Source organism: Nomia melanderi, chromosome 5, assembly GCF_051020985.1.
Source record: "Nomia melanderi isolate GNS246 chromosome 5, iyNomMela1, whole genome shotgun sequence".
Classification (NCBI taxonomy): Eukaryota; Metazoa; Arthropoda; class Insecta; order Hymenoptera; family Halictidae; genus Nomia; species Nomia melanderi.
The window spans coordinates 9711862-9733798 of NC_135003.1; the positions used below are offsets into that span (position 1 = coordinate 9711862).

The 21937-nt window shown below is 42.8% G+C and overlaps 1 protein-coding gene across 15 annotated transcripts in view; it reads left to right on the top strand.

Moving 5' to 3' along the window:
• Window positions 1–21937, top strand: part of LOC116430874 (uncharacterized) — a 375145-nt gene that overhangs the window by 312307 nt on the left and 40901 nt on the right. For 13 of the 15 annotated variants that reach the window (XR_012998703.1, XR_012998704.1, XM_076368027.1 and 10 more), the window contains one exon: window positions 9877–10488. The exons of the other annotated variants lie outside the window; for them this stretch is intronic. Coding sequence is in view for 11 of the 13 variants with exons in the window: in XM_076368027.1 (XP_076224142.1) it covers window positions 9877–10488 (612 nt within the window). In the remaining 2 variants the exon portion in view is untranslated. The remainder of the gene's footprint in view (window positions 1–9876; window positions 10489–21937) is intronic. 15 annotated transcript variants of the gene reach the window in all.

Sequence of the window (21937 nt, forward strand, 5' to 3'; positions counted from 1 at the left end):
CCTCGTACCCCGGACCCCCGTAGTATATACTCATTTTTCCATAACAATGGACGCACACGAAGACGCAGCGCGGCACCGTAACGAAAGCAAGAGACCGAAAACTCCCACGGGACACTAAATCGTAACCCAGTAACCCATTCTAATCATTCGTACAGCGGGCCTAAGTAATGACTAATGACTGAGCCGCATTAGGGAATGAAACGGTACGCGTTGCGGTTTACGGTGGCGCAGTTTGATCGGTACATAACTTTGCACTCTGACCCGCGTCGTTTCTGTGTGTTACATCAAATCCGGAACAGCGTGCTCGTCGTTTTGGAACGATGAACAGCATCGTACTACTAAACGGCTATTTATGCTCGGCTGACGGGATCGTCTTTAACGAAAACGGAAGATTGGGGGTAAATTTTCTCAACAAAATTTTTAATACATTAAATTTTTTGAATTTTCAAATTTTTTAACTTTCATATTTTGAGATTTTTTAAATTTTTAATAAAAATCGCAATGATACAAGTTTGATAAAACTGTTCATGAATTTCTGCGAATTAATCTTGACTGAAGTTGATTGTATCCTATTTTAATATTAGTAAACCTCTTAATACAGAAATAAAATTTTTCAGTTTTTATTTTATTTTCCATGTGATCTTATTAAGGTGTTATTAATTATTATTGTGGATGTAGCCGATTATTTATTCAACGGATATCCCGTTAATGTACGTAGAACAATTAAATCGGGAATATCCCTATTGAAATTACAATAATACCATGTGATCGAATAAATACGAAAATCTCAATCCCAATCGAGGTACGATATTACTGTTTTTCCACACAAAATTAGCCAGATAGCGAGCATCCTCTATTACTATTGATTAACTCCTTCGACATCAATATTATGATGTCACTCGGTTGTCCGTATCTGCAATTCAAACGAGCCGCGATATTAAGCAAACAATTCGGCCGGCGTTGTTCAGTCAGCGTTAATTGCCTCTTAAAATTCCTCGCCAAAAGTTGATTGGTCAGCGGTGAATCCGATGAAAATGCATTATTTGATCTACGCGGCACCGGAGTTAATTTGAAAATGTTCCAGATGCATACATGGGAATTTTGTACGAAATTTCGGGAACTGTAAAAGGACAATCGTAGCAATATCCCTTCAAGGCATCATGAATTTTTCATTGTAAAAATCCCGTGGTCGTATTTCTCTGATAAACTATCGGTCCCAATTTGAACTTTTTTTAAAATTCTACGTTAAATTTATCAAACAAAAATCAAATAAAAATCCCGAAATTATTTCCACTGGACTAAAGCACAATTTTTAAATTTAAGCTAAATTTGCTTTTCTACATTTTCCGCGCGTTCAATTTGTATTTTAAAAATCATACCCGTGATATAAATTTCAAAATCTTTTTGTCAGAGCGCAAATAAATTGTAAAAACGAACGAAACTAGATAGCCTAGCGTAATATATTTGCTTCGTGCGCGTTGATAAAACGAACAGAATATAAAAATTCCGCGGAAAAAATTGTTATTCGCTGGCCACGCGATCGGAATGCCGGTAAAATATCACGACGGCAGAGTTTTTCGTTATCGCAACAATAACGCAAACAACTTTGCCTAGGTTGGCGCTTTTTACTAACGAAAACTGTTGGAAAACCGGCGGAAGTCAAAATAGAATTTTGGGCGAGGAATTCTCCCTAGCCGGAATTGTATTCTCTATTTCTTTTCGCTTGGCGGTTCGCGCGTAGAACGGGGATGAAAATGCTGGTGGAAGTGTTTTCAGTATTTCAATTCGTGCCGATACACTTCGACACGCCACGAATAAAAAAAAACAAGCCAGACAACGATAAATTGTTGCACGGGCCAGACAACGAACGTATACTATTCCTCGGTTGGATGATACGGACGTCTGCGTCGAAAATGAAACGAATTTTCCGATAAATTGCACACCCCTTACACCATTCTTCCATTCTTTTCAATAATCATCTTAAAAAACTGTTCATCTTCCCGGAAATTTAATTTTTGATCACCGAATTTCCTAGAAAAAAATCCTTACTTTCCTGAACATTTCACTTTTGAGTACTTAGTTCCGTTAAAAAAATTCTTGTTTTTCTGGAAATTTAATTTTTGAAAACTCATTTTCCAAAGGTAAGTTTTTATTACCCCAAAATCAGGAAAATAAAAGAAAGATTAAGAAAATGTTTTCAAACTAAATTTACCAGCGTTTTTATGTTATTTATTCACTTGCGGGAAACAGGAATTACATCTGCAGCTGCACTACAATTTTTTCATTGTCCAAGTATCATAATGACCACCTGCTACGGAAACATTTTCCATGAACGAGCACGCATCCCGCAAAACAGGGGCGTGTTTCTCGGCGGGTCAGTAACGTCGATGCTTCTACTCTTTGTCCCGACCCTAAAAGGGGGGGCTTGGATGATGCTTCCCGAATAATTGGTAGGGCAGTAATGACAATTATGTAGGTTTTCTGCGTGGTTATTCATTTCCGGCCATGCGTGCGACGCGAGATTACCTGAAGGGAATCCCAAACAGCCAACTAAGAGATATACCTTCCGCTTCGTTTAACCTGCGATAAATTCCAATGGAGGAACGTCGAGTTTCCCTTTATTTGAATTTTAAGAACCGAATATTCATTAGTCGGCATGGAAATTACATTCAAGCGAACACTTTGAAATGTAAAATAATCAAACTATGAAAACCAATAGCATAACATAACATTCTTGTCCTAATCAATATTATTATACTTAGAACATTGATTTTAGCTGAGTACTGCAGTTCGTGTCGGTTACTTACATACTGCATAGTATAAGTACAAGCTTTATATTAAAACGAACCTATTTTCCCGGTGCATTCGATCTAACTCGGATAAAGAATTTCATACGCCACATAAGATCGGTATCAAATCTAACCTTAGCGTTAATCGATCACGGTAACCTAGTTACACTTTCAAAACACGTATTCCTCGATATCCAGTTCACGGGAAAAAGGAAAAGTTCTTTCACCGACTACAAACATTCCGGTGACGAACATTGTTTATGCACCGGGAAATATTGAATAAATAATTCAAATTGCGCTGTATAAAGAAGTTACATACAATTGAATATAGAAAACTGAACAGCAAGACAAAGTGTACAACAATATGAATGATAGTACAGGTGACAATATAATATACGAGAGTGCGCTCGTTAAAATTGCAGGAGTCACCCGGAGAAATCTTTGTCGTCAGTCTGTACGACTTTGAAAAATCTGATTATCGGCTGAAAGAAACTCTTTTTAAAGTGGTGCCGGAGGAGTAGCGATGGGGATGAATTCCCTGATTGGTTGCTTCTTATTTTGGTGATCGGCACACAAAATACAAATTGATGATCGGAGCACTAAAACGATTTATATTATTGAATATTTTAACGCTGTTTTACGATGCACCGCAATAAGTTAAAACTACGTCGATCTACTCGTGTGTCGCTGGTTTAGCAATTTTACAATTTCAACGGTACTTCATACATACAAGTCCAAACTGACATAAAACGAAAATACTACAAATAGTGATTAACATACACATTCCTATTCCACGAATTCACGCATAAATCTGTTCCGTTCAGTCAACCATAAATGTCCAGCGCAGAATACGTTTAACAAAAAATACAAAAACGAAACCGCGAAGCAATCAAAATATTACGACGTTCCCAGCAAAGTAAACAAAACGCTTGCATTAATTTCGATGTTGAAAAACTGCCGACGATGCACGCAGTCCATCGGTTGTTGGCCGGACGGAGTAGATTTGAATACGAAACGGTTACCCGATAAATCGTGTTTAATGACACGGGTTAGGTGGTACGAAATTTCGGCTAGAACCCGAAGATCGGCGGACCGGTTCGACCCCAGGTTATATTCCGGCTATCTCGAGGCCGCACCCCCACATTCGCGGAACAACCGCCGGTCGCCCCCACGTTTTATATACGCCCGAAGGTTTTTATCGGGGTGGGCGCACACTCCGGGGCCCCCTTTAATTAATGGCGAGGCGCGCGCGACGAGCACGTGGAGGAGGAACCCAGGCTGAACCCCCAGACGAATTATTTGGAGAAGCGACGCCGCTTCCTGGGGCTGGGACAAAGAGTAAAAAGGGGTGCCGTTACTGACCCGCCGCGGGAACATGTCCTCGTTCGGGAAATTTACCATAATTTCCGGGAAACGCGCGAGTGACAGGTGTTCGGCTCGGGGTTGCGCTGTGTTTGACTTGGAATTTATTCTTTTTAGCCTCGATTACCATGCGTGGTGGCGCGGAGATAACAAGTTTAATGCTTGATAAGCCTTGATGAGTTATTAGATCCGCGGACAGGATACCGGTATTTTTCTCATTCGTTACTTTTCAAGGGTTGTTGAATTAATGGGCTCGTTCGCGTTTAGCCCTTCTTTATGCGGAGCGTATATTTGATCGTTAGTATGAATATCTATACGTTTGTATTGAATATAATGTAACGAATAGTGAGGAATATTCTTCAAGAAGCGAGCAGTAATTTTAAGTTAGAGGATTCTTTGAAGCTCAAACCAGTTATCTATTCAATCAAAACACACTCATGACATTTTCCCCGCTTAATACAGCGTCTATTGAATCCCAACACAAAGGTTCTAGTAACAGTAAGCACGGCAATCGTGCAGAGACGAAGAGAAACGCCGAATCAACATCGATCGACCATAATTATCACTCAATGAATCTTTCGGCGGAGTGGATACGCAGCTATTAAACGGTGGTTATGGCAATATGGCCGATCGATTTTTTCCGGGAAACAAATAAAGCGGTTCTGGTCCCCGCGAGCAGAAAGGAAAATTATTCAAAGGGCTCCGGCCGGTCGAGGTTATCCCTCTTTGTTCCTCCCTTCTGGCCGCCCCCGCCAGCTCCCTAATACTTGGACGGTTGTGTGCGTGCGTGCGTGCGCGCGGAGAGGGGTCTGCGCTGGCATAAGCACAGTGCATATGGGTATCGGAAACGTGCGTAGATCACGCGGGATTATTCGGACACCCCTGCGCGCTCTAAGCTCCGCTGGATGCATGCTAATTGCCATGAAGACGTACACTCAGCCGCATTATGATGCGCATACGTCACCGTGCCCGGTGCTCCTCCGTGCATTGTTATGCGCCGGTACAAGTCGCGGAGGACTTAACACGTTACCTGTGTTAAGTTACTGCCGCGGAACGTCTTCCGTGCTCACATGAGTCCGTGCGCGGTGAACAGATTGTCCGATGATGCACCGAAAGAAAGTTTTCGCGGCGAAGACGTGGAATTATTATTATTAACGCCAGCTCGTGGATTCAATATGACGCACAGTGGATTTTGTTAATGTTATTTGGTAAACGTTTACGTCGATGTTGATCAGTACAATCATACGAGTGTGCATTGCGATTGTCCGTTTTGAAAACTTGCATTTTTATGATGTAAAGAACGGCAATCTCTTTGGGGACAATTGAGTAAATTGTATGATAGATGTCTGTGAATATAGTGTTAATTATGCTTTTCAGTATGAATCTAGATTTGTGTTGTTTATTGCGTGGTTCTTAAAGTACTAGGATTTTTTATCGTAACTACAAGTGTGGAAATTGATTGCTGTGTCACTGTCAGTTTGGTGCATTTGAAACATTTGATATTGAAGAAGAAGCAAAATTGTTAAATTTAATTAACTATTGAAGCTGTAAAGCAGTTTCTTGTGAAATATAATTCTACAGACTCTCCCAAGGAAAATGGTATCTAATTTTAAGAGATTGTTAACATTATTTTTATTCGAAAAGCAAAGGCGACTTCTTATACTCGTGTTATTTATCTATAAAGCATTCTATGTACTTAATGCTGCCACGCGTATGTTTCTCGATGCGGAATTTGCCTGCCAGCGTTCCGCCTTTATACTTCACTCGTGCATGATCCAGAAAAAAGAGGGTACAAAGGTGGCGCGAAAGCCGCCCCTTCTAGCGGCTCCTCGAGGGTGAAATACTCCCGAAAACAGCGCAGTCAATGAAAAGTGCGACGCAGAGTGAACGTGTCGCGGATCAAAAATCCTGGCTCAAAGAATCTTCCTCTGAGTTCTCTTGGAATTACATTCTCCTTGGCGTATCAATTTAATAATCTTGCAAACCATTTCCATGCAAGTGGAAAATTTCATCCGGAAGCCCTTCGTCTTTCGCAACCACAATCTTGTCTCCAACAACTTCAAAATGTATTGAATTTTCTCAAATGTTCTCACAAAGATAACCTCTTAAACATACTGTGCAACCTATCGCAAACCCACAAGCAGACGTTGAACGCTGCTTTGTCCCCATCGCATTTCGTTTCATTTCACCCCGAATATTTCACATTCCATTGCATCCACCGAAGATCCCGAACACAGAAAAACGAAAAGAAATCCGAGAACAGGAGTCATCTTCGTTCGAATACGGTTCGAATCGAATTCTTCGATGTCCTTGAGTCGTTCTCCCCCATCCTCTTTAATTGTTCTGATCGCGGAGCCTCTTCGGGCCGGAGGCAATCCCTCAAAACGCGGAATGCCACGCAAATTCCGGGTTCGCCCAAATTGCCCCGGCGCGGCATCAACATTCAGACGACATGCCCATGGCTCCCGGGGCTTCTGTATCGATGATACGCGAACAGAAGAGGAAGCCGAAGGCGCCTTTCATCCTGGGTCTCGGGGATCGCGCGACGCCAGCAGAGCTTTCCAATAAACGGAGAGATCTCTCGGCTTTGTGACTGCCAGAAGACAGATAAGGTATGCCGAGGAAGGGTCCTTAGCAAGGACTTTCGCCGAGAGGCCGCGCATATTAAATTGTTTGCCTCACAATGTCGCCCCCGAGTGGCTCCTTCCAGCCACTATCGCGATATTGGCAACCTGTTAATATACTTTGCGGAATGGGCATATCGATCGACGGGACTTGGCTTCCGTGGAAGTGCCCGTGAAGCTTCGGTCTTGGCCTTCGCGGCTGGAACCTTGTGGTCATTCAATTAGTCTGCATTGTTCTAATCCCTGTTTTCAAGGTGGACCTCAGGTATGGTGATCCTTCCTTTCTGATTCGCAATCACTTCAACTATGGACCTTCATTCAATTACTTCTATATTGAATTTGTATATTGATAGGTGTTTCTGTATTGCTTCTATATCGATGTTATCACCGTGAATTATTCAGTTTAGAATAATAACGGCCATTCTAACGTAAAACATGTATTACATAAACGATCAAAGAGAATTATAATAGTTGTATATAATTAGATCAGTCTGTTTCGAAAAATATTTCAAGAAGAGCGGTTGTAGCCGCTATTCAGATCTACTAGTATTATACAAGAATTTTATCCCCAATATTGAGAACGTGAATATTAAACCAGTACACTTTTTGTACAAATTTAATATTGAGAGTGTTCTACGAGAACTACTTGCTGAGAGCGGTCCAAAAAACGGGCAGCCCCTTGCCAAGGAACAAGAACCGCACCGTTACCATTAGCAATTTGTAAAACGTCGCCGGTCTTCAATATTCCCGGGGTTGGTGGGCTTATATTAAAAGCGGCGGACAGCGAAAAATTCGCGTTATAAATATAAAACACGGTCCTTGGCGTCGATTTCGGCGCGAGGAAAATTTCCACGGTGTCACGGCGTTCGAATATCCCGGTGGAATGAGATCGAGGCCCTTTCTACGTGAACCGCGACCGATAATAAATCATTCGGCGCCGCGACCGTCTCTCACGCGTCGTTTCTTCTGGTCCCGTCGAACTTCTCGGGCCACGAGGAGAACCACGTATCCCCTATCCGCGCGTTAACCTTACCCCTAATCAGTTTTAAAAAGCCATAAAGCGCATTAACCGGCCGGGATATTACTGGCCGATCGATGTTATGAATTTATTACGGGGGAGTAAACGAGATTACCGGCTCGTAAGCGGAATCGCGCCGGTGTAATCGTCTTGCCGCGCCGTCTGCTTAATTACCGTAGTGCCTTCCACGGTTAAATGATGCGAGGATCTACCTGGAACAGTTTAACCGGCCATTCTCGGCCCGAATTGTTTGCTTTAACTCGAGGCGACGGATTAATACGGTTTAATTACTCGGTTTTATGGACTATCGGTGTACGCATATTATTGTTCGTTCATCTTCATCCCTTAGATCTTACTTTACCTTTTACACGATTTAGTTATTTGCTGCTTCAGATAAATTGTTTGGAAAGTATGTAATCTGGTTGCATTCGTTACATAGAAATACAGTTCGAGAACTGTCTTTTCGAAGCTTACGAAGTCCTTAATTTAGACTAAAACTTTTAAAGGAAACAACATTTCGACCTACTTATTTCCACTATTTCAACCCTTTACACTCGAAAGTTGTTCACTAAAAATGTTTAACATTTTCAAATCAATTACGGATGATATTTTTTTAAAACTGACTCGAAGAGAAATTACACGTAAATTAAGGAACGAAGCTATTTTTTTTCTGTGTTTCACACATTCACGTATTCTGCAAAGTTTACTATTAAATATCAAACTTCATACTTTTACTGTACCACCTTGACAAAAATAAACAATAATCTGAAGACATTTTTTTAATCATATAATCTACGTTCTTCTCGAAACTAATCATACTATCTGAAATCTACTATTCACTGTCGAAAACACCTTACCGAGCCCTGCTCCGGTAGCCCAGAATCCCAGCAGAATCCCCAACCCCAGATAATGGCGAGAGAAGAGACAGTAGGATCGGCCGACGCAGCGTTTTCTCCGCTTTGTCGGGCCGGTCGGCTCTAGAATTTTTCAAGCGTCGCGATAACGCGTCGCGGAACACGCGGACGATCGTCGAGAGGTAGCCGGCAGCTCGCCGGAACATCGCGCGGCTACGTATGCACGCGTACGAAGCGTCGGTGAGCCCACGCAAGCGCACCGTGCCGCGCCGCGCCGTAGAAATCCTCCCCGAGGGTTGGAGTGAGTCAGAGACCGAAGGGAGGCCGTTAATCGGCGACAGGCAGTCAGTCGGTCGGCAACCAGCGCGCCACACGGACGTCATCTTCGTGTTTTCCGCCCGCTTCCACGCACGCCGGTTTCCTCTCTCACGCGTGCCACCCGTCGCCTAACGAACCCGCAGCTTCGTCCTCTTCGTCTTCCGCCCGCCGCGAGATCTCACGAATATCCGAGGAGAACCGTTCCGCTCGCCCTCCACCCTTCCACTAATCAGAGAGAGAACCGGCGGATCGTCTGAGACTTCCGTCGAAATGAGACCACCCCCGTCGTCGGGTGTCGCGAGCAAGTCCCCGGAGCGTCTGGTGTGCGATTAAATCGAGGCAACTTCGAACGGAAGCCGGAAGGAAGTTTAAATGAGAATCGTCTAGAGTTCGGGTTCGACGATCAAAGTGGAGCGGCCGGCCGATTCAGACGCGGAATCCAGCGCACGTTGGTCCACCCAGGGATTCAAATGACGACCGCGGTGCGGGACATGACAGTGAGACCGCCGGGCAGTTGACAGGCGACCGCCTAAGCTGGCAACCGGGAGATGATCGAGGCGTTCAGCTGATGGTGCGAGGGGAACGTTGAATCCTTGAAACGCTTGACAAAGATCGTTGCCTTAGTCCTTGCTGCGGAGGACGCCTGGTACTCTTTAGCTCGTGAATTCTACCTCGAGATATCTATTTTTTTGTATGTATCTTCTAAGACCGGAGGGAACCGTCGCCACCGTACGTCCCGTCCTCCCCCGTCGACGTAGGTCTTCCAGAAACACGAGCGTGCCCCTTGCCGGTGTCGCCCTAGCATCGAAATTCTATTCCCGCTACGAGTTATCCTGGTTCCTAAACGATTCTACCATTCTGCGTTTCGGTCTTCGGCATCTCCCGTGGAATCTAGCCGAGATCTTTTTAAGGGAGGGAAAGAGAGAGAAGAGCCTTCTTCCCTCGGCGAGCGACACGTTCGTCGGCCGACCGGTTGCGTTCCAGCTGCAACGATTTCGGAACAGCTGCGACAACATCCAGCGGAGGGTGGCGGAGATCGTTCAGGGTTGCGTTCGGGACCGTCGTCGAAGGTGACACGAGAGACGACGGAGACGGGGCTGGCGGAGGAGGAGCAGGAGACGCTGGAAAAAAAGGAGGTGGAGGGTGACAGTAGTGTTGTCGGTAGCAGCAGCAGCAGCAGCAGTGGTGGTGGTAGCAGTGGTGTTGTTGGTGATAGTGAACGGACCGGCCGCGTTCAGGATAAGAATACCGACGTTGCCAGTGGTAGTAGCGGGGTTAGTGGTGTCCGCGCAAGACTCTCGTACAGGAGTGGCACGTTGCGACTTCTGAAGGGACTGGTCGAGGGCCCGATAGGCAGGGTGGCAGCACGAGTGCACCGTTGGGGAACAGCAGGAGGGGTCAATCCCTCTGCACCCTCTGGACGGGGGGAATGTCCCGGTGGAGAGGGTACCCCCCGTCGGAACGTCCTCGACGCCACGAAGAATTGCCGGCTGATGGGCGCCAACCTCACTAAGCAGAGCAGGGTGAGTTCTTTCGGGGACTGCGACGCGCCGCGTGCGATCCTCTCGCTCGGAACCGTCACGCGTGCCGCTTCCACGTTTCTCTTCCTTCTTCCTGCTTCTCTTCTTTCTCCCTTTCTCTTTCGCCTTTCGGTTTTGGCCGAATGCTCTCACTATCGGTTAGGTATTGATCCGGTCTCGGTTTGATCGAATATTCTTCAGTTGTTTATAACGCATGCGTCTGCGCTATGAATCTTGGTCTGATCTTGGTTCGATCTCGTATTTTCGTTCGTCAAAAATAATAGACGAGGAAAGTATTCTGAGCGGAACGCGAGCGAAGCTTGGTGTAATTGTAAGGGTTAATGATTAAGGTCGGATGCATATGAATAGTTTGCAGTAGAATGTCGTTGAGATGATTGTTTTGGAATAAGAGGAGTGAAGTTCTTCTGTCTCACAGAAAAAGGATAAGGGAACTTTACATCCCTACTTTTCCAAAACAATCATAGCTGCGACATTTTCTCGCAAACCGGTCGCTTGCATTTGACCTTAATCTTTGATTTGACCTCTATGATTTCTTGCGCGGTTCGCAAGGTTACTTTGTCGTGAATAATTTAGTAGAAACGAAGAATTTGGACATGTAGTAATATGTAACTGTAAAATATGCAATACGACGGAATATATTAGTCCCTTCTCTGTGATAGGGTGAGTTTTGAAAACTTCATTGTACAGCAGAAGATTATTTGGAAACGTAGAATAAAATGGACCGTGAGTGGAAGAGCCGTTATTCTTGCATACACAATGGAGAAAATGCACAGGATACGACAAACACTGCATCTGAAGGCAAAAAAAGAGGGCATTGCAAAACGGAAGCGAGTTTTCCATTCAGTCTCGCGTGTATTTTAGTTCCACGCGCGCAGAGGGAAACAAATATCAGAGAGAACAAAGAAAACTACATTTTCCTCTTTCCTGTTGCATTAAAGGATTATAAAACATTCAGAAATGAAATATACTTTCATCGGAACCATAAGTAACTCCTACCACGGAGAAACGCGTTTCTCCAGAAAGTGCATTTACCCTGCAGTTAATCAACAACAGGAACATACTTGTCAGCAATAAAATAGAATAATCCCATATTACACCATTGCTTTGAAGTCATACACATGTTATGTCCACGTTACGATCGATAAATATAGCAACAAATACTATACGAGTACATGTATTCGCTCGAAATTCGTAATAGCCACATAAAACTTAAAGAATGACAGCAACATTCACTATGTTTCGTTCATCAAACACAAAAGCAGATCGCTCGGCAATTTTTTCACAAAGCGTGACGGGAATAGCGGCGGAAGAAAACCTTTTTACAACTTCCTCGTGGCATTAAGATCTCCGGGTATCACGGATAAAACAACGATACGCATTATCATATCTATTTCGTAACGGGCAGCGGTGCCGGGTAATTTGTACCCGACGCGGCGAGGATTTCCCTGGTAAAAGTAGGGAACTTGTTTGGATATTCGTCTCACGCCGTAAACGATAATCGGTAGAAAAGTTTCGCGGAGTTCTAAGCGGCGAGGAGACATAACCATTGTCGCGCTCGGGAGAATCGTCGCGAACGTTCGCGGAAAACTCCGAACCTGCGGCGAACTTGTTCGAGCACAATCCCCGACGATCGAGGAAAAAGTTATGCAATATTCGAACCTTCCGCATTCGCGACCACTTCCGCGACGAAGTCGCTTTCAGCGACCGTTCGAACGCTTAAACGCCAACGTGGAATCATTTCCGTGACTCGACCACGAAATCAAGGCTCGCGATTCGAGACTCTGGCCACGTATATTTAAAAATCGCTGCGAGTCGATTATTCGACGGCAAAGGAAACGATTTCGCGCGTAATTCTCACGTTGAAGGAGATTAAAGAGTGGTTTCCCGTTTTTATTCCGTCCTCTTCGCCCGGAGGCGATTTCATTCCGCCGCGAAGGGAAAATTGTGAAATGTGACTTCCGAGAAATCGCGGCTGTACTTTGAGACGGAGGCACGCGAAACGCGGAACTGAAAGATATTTGCGAGGGAGGAACTGCCATTTGTTCGAGTTTCCTTGAGAAGGAAAATTTCATTTTATTCTTTCCGATTTTCTCGAACAGAATGTTTGAAATAAAGAAATTTTTATGACGAACGATTATTAGAGCTTGGAAGATGTTTCAGATAAGAATCGTGAATGATCAAAATTCTATAATATCGATTATATGTTCGGATATATGTATTATCTGTCCTTTTTCTCGCAGTTTTTTGAAGATATTATTTTCTATTATATGATCTAAGAAACGTGTTTAATAAAAAATGCTTTATTATTGGGTGCGAAGGGATCTGTTTCAAATATTATTGCAGTAGATACTTGATTATCCAATTAAATTAGTCGTCTAATAGTCTAAATAAACGTAGGCTTGAAAACACATCCTTTAATTTATTTTTGCATTCTAAGAATGCCAATTATTGAATTCCAATTTAACGAAGACTCTTGACGATCTAGATCACGAGAAATACACGGTTAATCGAGGTTCTACTTTATATAATACTCATCAAATATGAATTCTCTATAAGAGCTCGTAATAATGTAAATAAATAATAATGCCGTATCAAAACTAAATGCTTGAGACGCGAGAATAAATGCTGATAGTTCGCTAAAAACGTTTTTCGTTTTAAAATAACGACGCTTGTTTGTAAATTACCGATTGTGTTCACCTTTGCTAGAGAAAATTCTTATCCGAAGGTCTGCGATTTAGCAGACGTTGAACAGCGGAAGGCACGAGTATCGACGGGAGGCGATGCAGATGTCGAGTTGATGCAAAAAGGTAGCGAGGAAGCTCATGGGCCATTTAAGCGGTCCCGCAGGTATCAACGCGCAGATATCTACGCTCATGAGAGACACCCATTCACTGGCCGCTTTCCGCGCCGATGAATGAAGCATTCATACTTTCATACAAGCCCCGCGTTCGCAAAAGTCTGCGTTTACTTTGATGATCTGAATCGCGCAATCCGTTCTCTCCCAGCGCGGCTCGAACGTGCTTTGCCGATTCGCGTTAATGCACCCGTTCTTGTATTTCCCCTTTTTCCTCCGGCGTCCTTTTAATCGATACCGTCGACATAATGGAAGTTATGCGCGCGAATCGAATAGACATGCACAAAGCTAACGATCGGTGTCGTTCGTTAATACTAGCGCGCTCGATGAAAAGAGATTGGAACGTTTTAATGTCTGTGCCTATGGAACACGTCCGACTGAAAACGTTCGAGGGCGTAGATTGTTTATCAGAGAATATTTCAGGCTGAAATTGTTCAGGATTGAATATAGAGGCGTGTTTCTGTAGAAGAGTCTGGCTCTTCGTATAGAAAAATCAAATTGGTTCTAGCTTTTAAGTGCATTTGAACTTGATTTTTTAGAGTCTTCGAACGTTTAGGAATTCGTCTGCGATTGTCGAGATGATTGTTTGAATGTAGAACTGCATAGCAGATTTTATGGTAAATACAAAATATTTATATACTTTTGGTAGTGTTATGTGTCAGTTAATGAATTCTATCGTCGTCGATGCAGCAACTTACGATCACGCCCTAGAAACGAGAAATGAATCACGAAACAAAATGAAGTGACCATGAAATCGTTGCCCAGCCGTTTACCAGAACTAAACGATTAACCGGCAACAATAAGAAGCTGAAACACAGAATGGACCGTAAAGCGAGAAGAGAAAGGCGACTCGAAACCGCGACGAACAGTGATATTAACGCGTGCAACGACCCTGCATGTTCGTATCCGTAATAACGAGACGCTGGAGGGTTCTTTCTCACCGTTTATGAACGCAGTCGGTCCCTAGCTACCGTCGAAAGATTCTACTAAGAGACCACCAGTGCAGAAGTTATAGATGAATATTCCAGCGTATACCAAAATAAATTAAACTCAATAACAAATTAAAATAATTGAACCGTTTATTTTGAAGATGGCTTAAGTCGATTTTTCAAGCAAATCAAGATTACGATTACGATAGTTACGATACTACATTACCTTCTTATTTTTAAACGGTTTTTTTTTAAGGATCTAAGCTACTTTCATAATAAACATCAAAACAAATACTTAGAAACGAAAATAACGTAACTGTGATATGTAAATATATCGTTCACTAAATTCATTCACTAAGTTCGTGCTCTATTCTCTTAGAAGAGAAGCTATTTTTTTCTATTAAGATCTTTATTATGATATAAAGTACAATACAAAGATCAGCTTGTACTTGCTGTTTAGTATATTATCAGTCACTATTATCTATGGTCGACAAAGTTTTATTACCGACACTGAAAACGTGATTATTCACGCGGTCGAGTGGCGTTTGATAGATAGGTATGTTCTCTTTGCGGGATCGACCGTCCGATAGCAAACAACACAGATCTATCCACGAGACAGAAAAGTACACAGTGCTTGTAGTCCATCGGCCGTGGCCAGGTTGAGAGGTGCTAATTATTCTGTTTGAACAGTTGCGCCCACGAAGCGATCGTTTGTCGTGGCTACCCCTTGGTACATGCGTAACGTATATTTGCAGCCTTTTGTGACTTGCAACGAGAGGAGAAAATCCATCCATCCTATCCTTTTTCATTCTCATTTTTACGTTCACTTAACATTATCAAAAATCATATGAACTGGTAACAGCAACCTTTAAAAGTTAAATGAAACAAGTTCAATTAACACCTTCAAAACTTTACCATCAAATTAACAGAACGTTCCAAGTAGCATTAAAAATGCTCTCGACTGGTAACGCTAATTTTCAACAGTTCAATGAAATAAATTCAATTAACACTCGTAGAAACCCAAGGCTACCACACCTAATAAACACAAGAATAGACCAATAAATTCGATCAGATCGAGAGAACCTAATCCGAACACGGTATTCCACAAGATAATCGTTGAACGACCATCTCATCCTTTAATATAGATGTCTCTAATCGTCTCGGCGGAGCTCATAACGGTGTAACTAGCACACGAACGACGAGCACATTGACAGTCCCTTCGGGCCATCCCTCAGATCCTCGAAGGTGCGAAGCCTGCAAGATTTATCGCGATTCCTAGGTAGCGACGAGTGGCGAGGATCAGTGGCACGTGACCGAGCTATCAATCCCCTTTGCTACCTCGGAACGTTCACCTGCCTTTCCAGCTTTTACTTTCCCTTTCCTGGCGCGGGGAAATCCGGATCGAGGGCGAGAGAATTTCGTCGACGGTGAATTATTGAGTGTCTCTCTCTCTCTTTCTTTCTCTCTCTCTCTCTCTCTCTCTCTCTCTTCCTCTCTGTCTTTTTCTTTCTCTGTTTCTCCCTTTCTTCGTCGCGTTAGCTGGAAACGAGTCGTGGTCGGTCGTTCGCAGTTGTTCATTAATTATTTGTTGCTCGATCACCGAACCCCTAAACATCAATCCCCTCTTCTGACTCGATGCCCGTCGATTGGCCGACGGCGGGGAGGTTCTTCGCGCAGCTTCCTCGGCACGCACGTGCCCCGAATAAAACGCACGCGTTCCGGCGTGCACGCGCGCCACTGAGTCATCGGGGACTTTGAACCGCGGATGCAGTACGCCGCCCGCCGAAAAACTGAGAATACTAATGGGCAGAAGGTGAACGGGTCTTTCTGTTCGCCGGTGGAGCTGGCGAGTCGGTGCGATCCGTGTTCGGCGTTTCCGATTTTCGGCGAGAGATTTCAGTGTTTTTTATTCAGTGTTTGACGAGAGATCTCATAGTTTCCAATTCAGTTTCCGACGAGGAAACCCGTCGTTTTCAATTTAGTTTTTGTCGAGAAATTTCAATGTTTGTTATTCAGTCTTTGACGAGAGATTTCATATTTTTCCATTGAGTTTTTCACGAGGAAATTCATCGTATTCAATTGTGTTATCGACGAGAGATTTCATTGTTTTGGATTCAGTTTTTGACGAGAGATTCCATTGTTTCGCGCGTGGAAACAGAGATTATTAGTTGCGTTTTAAATTTTTTTTGAACGTCCTCTTGGATTTGTACCTGTTGTGTAAGTCTTTAATTAGTCGGTGGAAAGAGTGAAATATGAAAATATAACTGTTTTTATTACTAATGATAATTATGCGCGGTGACAATTAAGTTTTTTCTCAGTTTTGTCAGCTTGATGAAAGCCATTCTTAATTAATATATTTTTTAGATGTACCAGTAGATATTTATAAAATATGAGCAGGTAGATTGACGTTGTATGATAGCTAAAGAATTCTGTGAGACGCATGAATGACACGAGAATATAAATTATCCCTTTATAAGGTGGATGATCCGGTTACCCGATTCAAGGGACAAGAATGTCGATCAACCCTTCGTCGGAGCTAATATAAAGTTTCATCCTCAGGAGCTTTATTCTCGTCTCACTTATTTTAAATACAGTCTAGTCAAAATGAGTAGGTAGACAGCCCACTCAGGCGACTTCGTCCCTCGGTGAATTATCCGTGACTTTGAAGGCTCGAACGGGCTTGCGTGCTTGAAATATTTAGTGAAAATTCCTGTATTAACTATGCCTTAGCGCACGCTTGTCGTCTGGAAATATTTCAAATTGCTCGAAATTAATCAGTGAATTTTTGAGCATTACGCTTTTCATTTCATGCTGCAATATTACGCGACAAATTGAATTGAAAGAAAAGGCTAAGACATTTATTCTGAAAAAAAACTATTTTAACGTTTCTTTTATATTTATTGTACAATTTATTCTATTGTTCCTAGAAAACGGGATGTTCGTTCATTTAGCTCTTGGAAACTAGAGGTTAGAAAAAGTCAAATGAAATACAAATTTGTGCAATTTTTACGATCGAAAGCAACGTGAACGTTTATTGAATGATGTTTATAACGTTCAATATGCGTGAAAGACTAAAAAATCCGTTGTGTCTTTACCTTCTTAAATGAAACTGATAGGAGAAAGGGGTCGTTAATTCGGATCGTGTAATTGAACGTGAAAGGGGAAGCCGTAAGAGGCATAGAGGACGATTGAAATGAAGAAGTTGTTGAAGCGCAGCGAAGATTGGTTAATCGATCAACGAATCCTTTCGATACACAGATAGGTTACCGCTGAATCTTGTTACCGGCGTAAGTTTTTCACACAACGCACGTGTCTCAGATGAAACTCACGCGCTGACTATCGATCGACGTGCCCACCATCTCGCTCGTTATGCAAGCCATGCCATTCCTTTTAGAATACGTTAAGCTCCCCTATGACTCTCGAACATCGTTATCCGATCTGTCTCTCTTTCGGTAGGCAGTTTAACAAGCGAGGAACACTCGTTTAACACATTCAACAACTGTGAAAAATCTCAGTCTTATGTAATATTAAAATAATATCTTTGAAAGTGTACATAGTTTAACCCTTTGCACTCGAGGGGCGACTTCTAGTCGCAATTTGATTGCACACAGTAAAACTGTAAAATTTTAAATTCAATATTAAATTTCGTGTAAGGTATCAACGCGTGAAATACAAAGATAAAATAGTTCTGTCTCTTAATTGATGGAAGATTTTTCTCTACATTAGTTGCAAATAACGTTATCGATACTTCATCAGGAAATAATGAATATTTATACTATCGAATATTATCGAGTGCAAAGGGTTAACATAATAATTACATTTTTTAGATACATTTCCTTTATAACTCTCGAATCATATTTTTCGGGAAGCGAAGCGGAGTATCGCCTTCTCGAAAATAAGATGAAAGGCACCGATTGATAACATCTTCGAATGAAATGTAAATTTCCGTGTTAAGACTCCTCCACTCGTACCCACTTTTCTTCTTGGATGCGCGTGTCTCGAATGCAAGCGTTTCTTGGACACCGATCGGCGCCGGTTCTCTTTGAATAAAAAGAACAAGACTAAATATCTGAAATTTTCCCATTGCTTGTTCCCAATTCTCTCTCCCTTCGCGAAGGAAGTCGCAATGTTTTTCTAGAAAATTCTAGCGAGCTTCCAATAGGAAGGAAAGTGAAAGAGAAAATCGCGGCGAAGTATCTTTTAAACTTTTCCGCCCGCGGCCATTCAAATCCTCGCGCAGGAAACGAAAGTTCGAAAGTCAAACGTGACGGCTTCCGGCCACCCCCCGTAAGCAGTCTTCCGTGCAACCCCTCGCAATGGCGGCGCGGCGTGGCGTTTCGTTGATTCGCAACTCACAAGGAAGGACAAGGAGATCGCATTACCTTCCACGGAGGAGCAACCCCCGAATAGAAGAATGGCGTTTGGCGGGCAGCGTGGGGGGTGAAGAACGTTCGCCGGGATTTAAGGCTCCATAAATCCGGTCGGACCATCCCTTAAGCCCCCTACGCCGTGGTCAGTCGGCTTTTACCAGATTGTATTCCGCGATATCTTTCGCGTGGACCCTCGGTTAAACGCCTTTCACCTGACTCCCTTTAATAGAGCGCCTTCTTTCGATTGCGACCGCTCTAAGTATCGCCGATTATTTCAGCGAGTAAGCCAAACGCATAAGGGAAATAGAAAAAGTAGAATTTCCTTGGGTGTCTCGTGGTATCAATTGTGCGGTGTTCCAAAGATGATTAAAATTACGATTGCTGTAAACATCGATTATTTGTCCCAGTGAGTTGAACGCGTAAAGTCAATAGAAAAACTGAGATTTTCTTAGGTTACATTTCTCAGGGTACCACTTTCGTGATGTTCCAACTACTGTTATAAGATAAAGTAAGAGTAAAAGAGACTTAGCTGATTAGGTGATTGCACCGGAAATACTTAAAACCGTGGTGTCTAATCATTTGAAGAAATTTAGTGAAGTTTTCGTGTTATTTGAAACCTAATGAAATGTTTAATAATCTCGAGAAATTTCTTATCTAGAAACACTCTTTTAAACGAGGTATCATAAATACATTCGCGTTAAGATTAAGAAACTTATTTAACACTTAGTAAATTAATTAGACAAGAGCCTGATATATCAGATTGCAGCCCCGCTTTTCGAATCCCCAATTCTCGAGTCCGCGGACTAAGGCAACCGTAATTTCCTCGGATTTACGAGGCATACCGATATCAATGAGCGCCGAAATACCGGTTGAGAATCATCGACCCGATAAGAGACGATGGCAAGAGGTAGAGAGAAATCCAAAGGATTCGGCCGGGATCCGAGGTGATCCCGCGGAGCGTCGCGATGTAGCAGAAGTCTTGCTGCAATCCGGGGAAATTGAAACGTTAAGGGAATGAAAGTCCGGCTCTGGGATTCTCTTCGACAAATATTCGACTGGCGCAGCAGCCGATACGAGAAACGGCTGACGCATTTTCCAACTATTGTTGAACCTCGATTATCCGATTTAAATAGGCAACTAACTGTTCAGGTAAATACAGGGTCGAGAAAAAGTTCTTCGAAAGATGTTTGCAAAATTCGATCGTACATATCTTGAGGAATGGTTTGTAACAAGAATATAGGTCCACTCAGATTTTTTATCTTAACTCTGAAAATACCTTATCGATTCGGGTAAAGCTTCTTTTAGGATCGAAATATTGTAGAATTTCATATGAAGTCTTATTTCTTTACCAGATTAAATGTGATTGTTGTCAATTTTCGTCAGAATTGTAACATAGTTGTAGTAAATTATAACTGTTATAATAAATATATTTACAATATAGTTGTTGTAGTGCTATAATATGTTATAATAAATACAACAAAATTGTAGTCCAAGAATCCGAATTATCGAGTCACTGAATAACCAAAACACTGAAAGGTCCAAATCGCGAAGAGTTTTGACTCGGTTAATCAAGATCCTACTGTACCAGGAAGCTGGTGCGATTTATTAGCTCGCAGGCGTCGCGAGAGAGAAAGAGAGAAAGTTAAATCGCGTGAAATACTGCTTTCGGCACATTGGTCGAGCGCAATTATTGATAGGGCCCGCAGCAGGCGGAGGGCGATTCTGGCCGCGCGGAGAATCGAAAGGGTGCAATCAATGTACCGTGCAACGCTTCGATTTAAATTCATGAATAATTCCTCCCACCAGCCGGTCGAAGATCGACGAGCTCTCTGCTCTGTCCTTTTCTGTTCTTCTTCTTCTTTTTTTCCTTTTTTTTTGTGTCGACCGCGGTTCATTCGGATCCAACCGAACTTGCGCCTTGGTTTAATCAAGGAAATGTCCGACATACAATCGCCCGGAATTATTTTCATCCCCGACAACGATCGGATCCCGGGAAATTCATATAATCTGTTCGATTTTTAAATTCGGAAAATTGGAATTCCCTTCTGCATCAAATGAAAAGTGCATTACACGTTTTCGAGATATAAGTTATCATCGATGCTCGATATCGAAACAATGGAGGCACACAGTTGGAAATGTTAGTATGTTCGTGAACCCCGATCAATTTTTCCATTCATTTTTGAAACTAGGGGAAGGGCGTGCCGACGCGGAGTCAGAGATTAAAACGGGAAAATAATTCTCGTGGATTGGTTTTTCGGCTAAAATTGATCGTTCTGGTGGTAACAATAAAATAATCCTCATGGTCCCTTTTATAAACTAGATCACAAACTGAAAGCTTACCCTTTTCTAAACCCTTCAAAAATCGGTTTCGGATACTTTATAGAAGTATCTATAAAAACCAACAGCTACACGACTTCCATTTTCTAAAAAAAATACTTTCCCAAGTTAAAAAGAAAAACTTATCCCATTGTCACATAACGACAAATAAGGTTCGAGAAAATCCATTGGATTGAACAAGCGTCAATTTCCTACATTTCACATGCATCTGGCTGTTTCGCTACTTTCAACGTTTCACCTTCGCGTTTATTATGCACTAACAATAAATGAAACATACACAAATAATTTACTAAGAAATGACAAACTAGCATTTACAACAAAGGAAACCCTTCTTCCACTATCAGATTATCGATACTAAAATCACTCCAGCTCGGTCGCAAGAAAGATCGCACAGTAAGGGGTAGATCGCAGCCAAAGACAACGGTGAACTTTGTATTCAATTCCTCGGTCGTTCGTATCGTACATCAACATAAAAGAATCCGGTCCTTCGTTTCGTGCTGTTCCCTCTAATTTGAACGCAGAAAACTCGACGCTCGGTGGCCGAACATAAAATTCGCGGTGGTGATTCCGGAGTGGAATCGCGGCTGAACGAAACGGACGCGGCCGGAAGCCCGGGCAAGCAAAGGAGCCTCGGTTATCGCTGCAGATCAGCGTTATCCTAACGGGAAAGCGAATCGTAAATAGAGCGTATTTGCCTGGAACAGTCCTAACCGAAGTTTTATTTGCTCGTTAAGTTGGCCCCCACCACCGCCCTCGCCCCTCTCCCCGTTTTTCTCTTTTTACGATTCATTTCGCGTTCCGCTGGATGCTGCTCCAGGGTGGCAATAAAACCCGGCCGCTTATGCTCATCAGAGTCGAAAAGCGTCGACGTTGTCCCGATAAAAAAAAATATTTCCGCACGCGGTCCGCGCGATGCACCGGAAGAACCGTTGAAAATTATC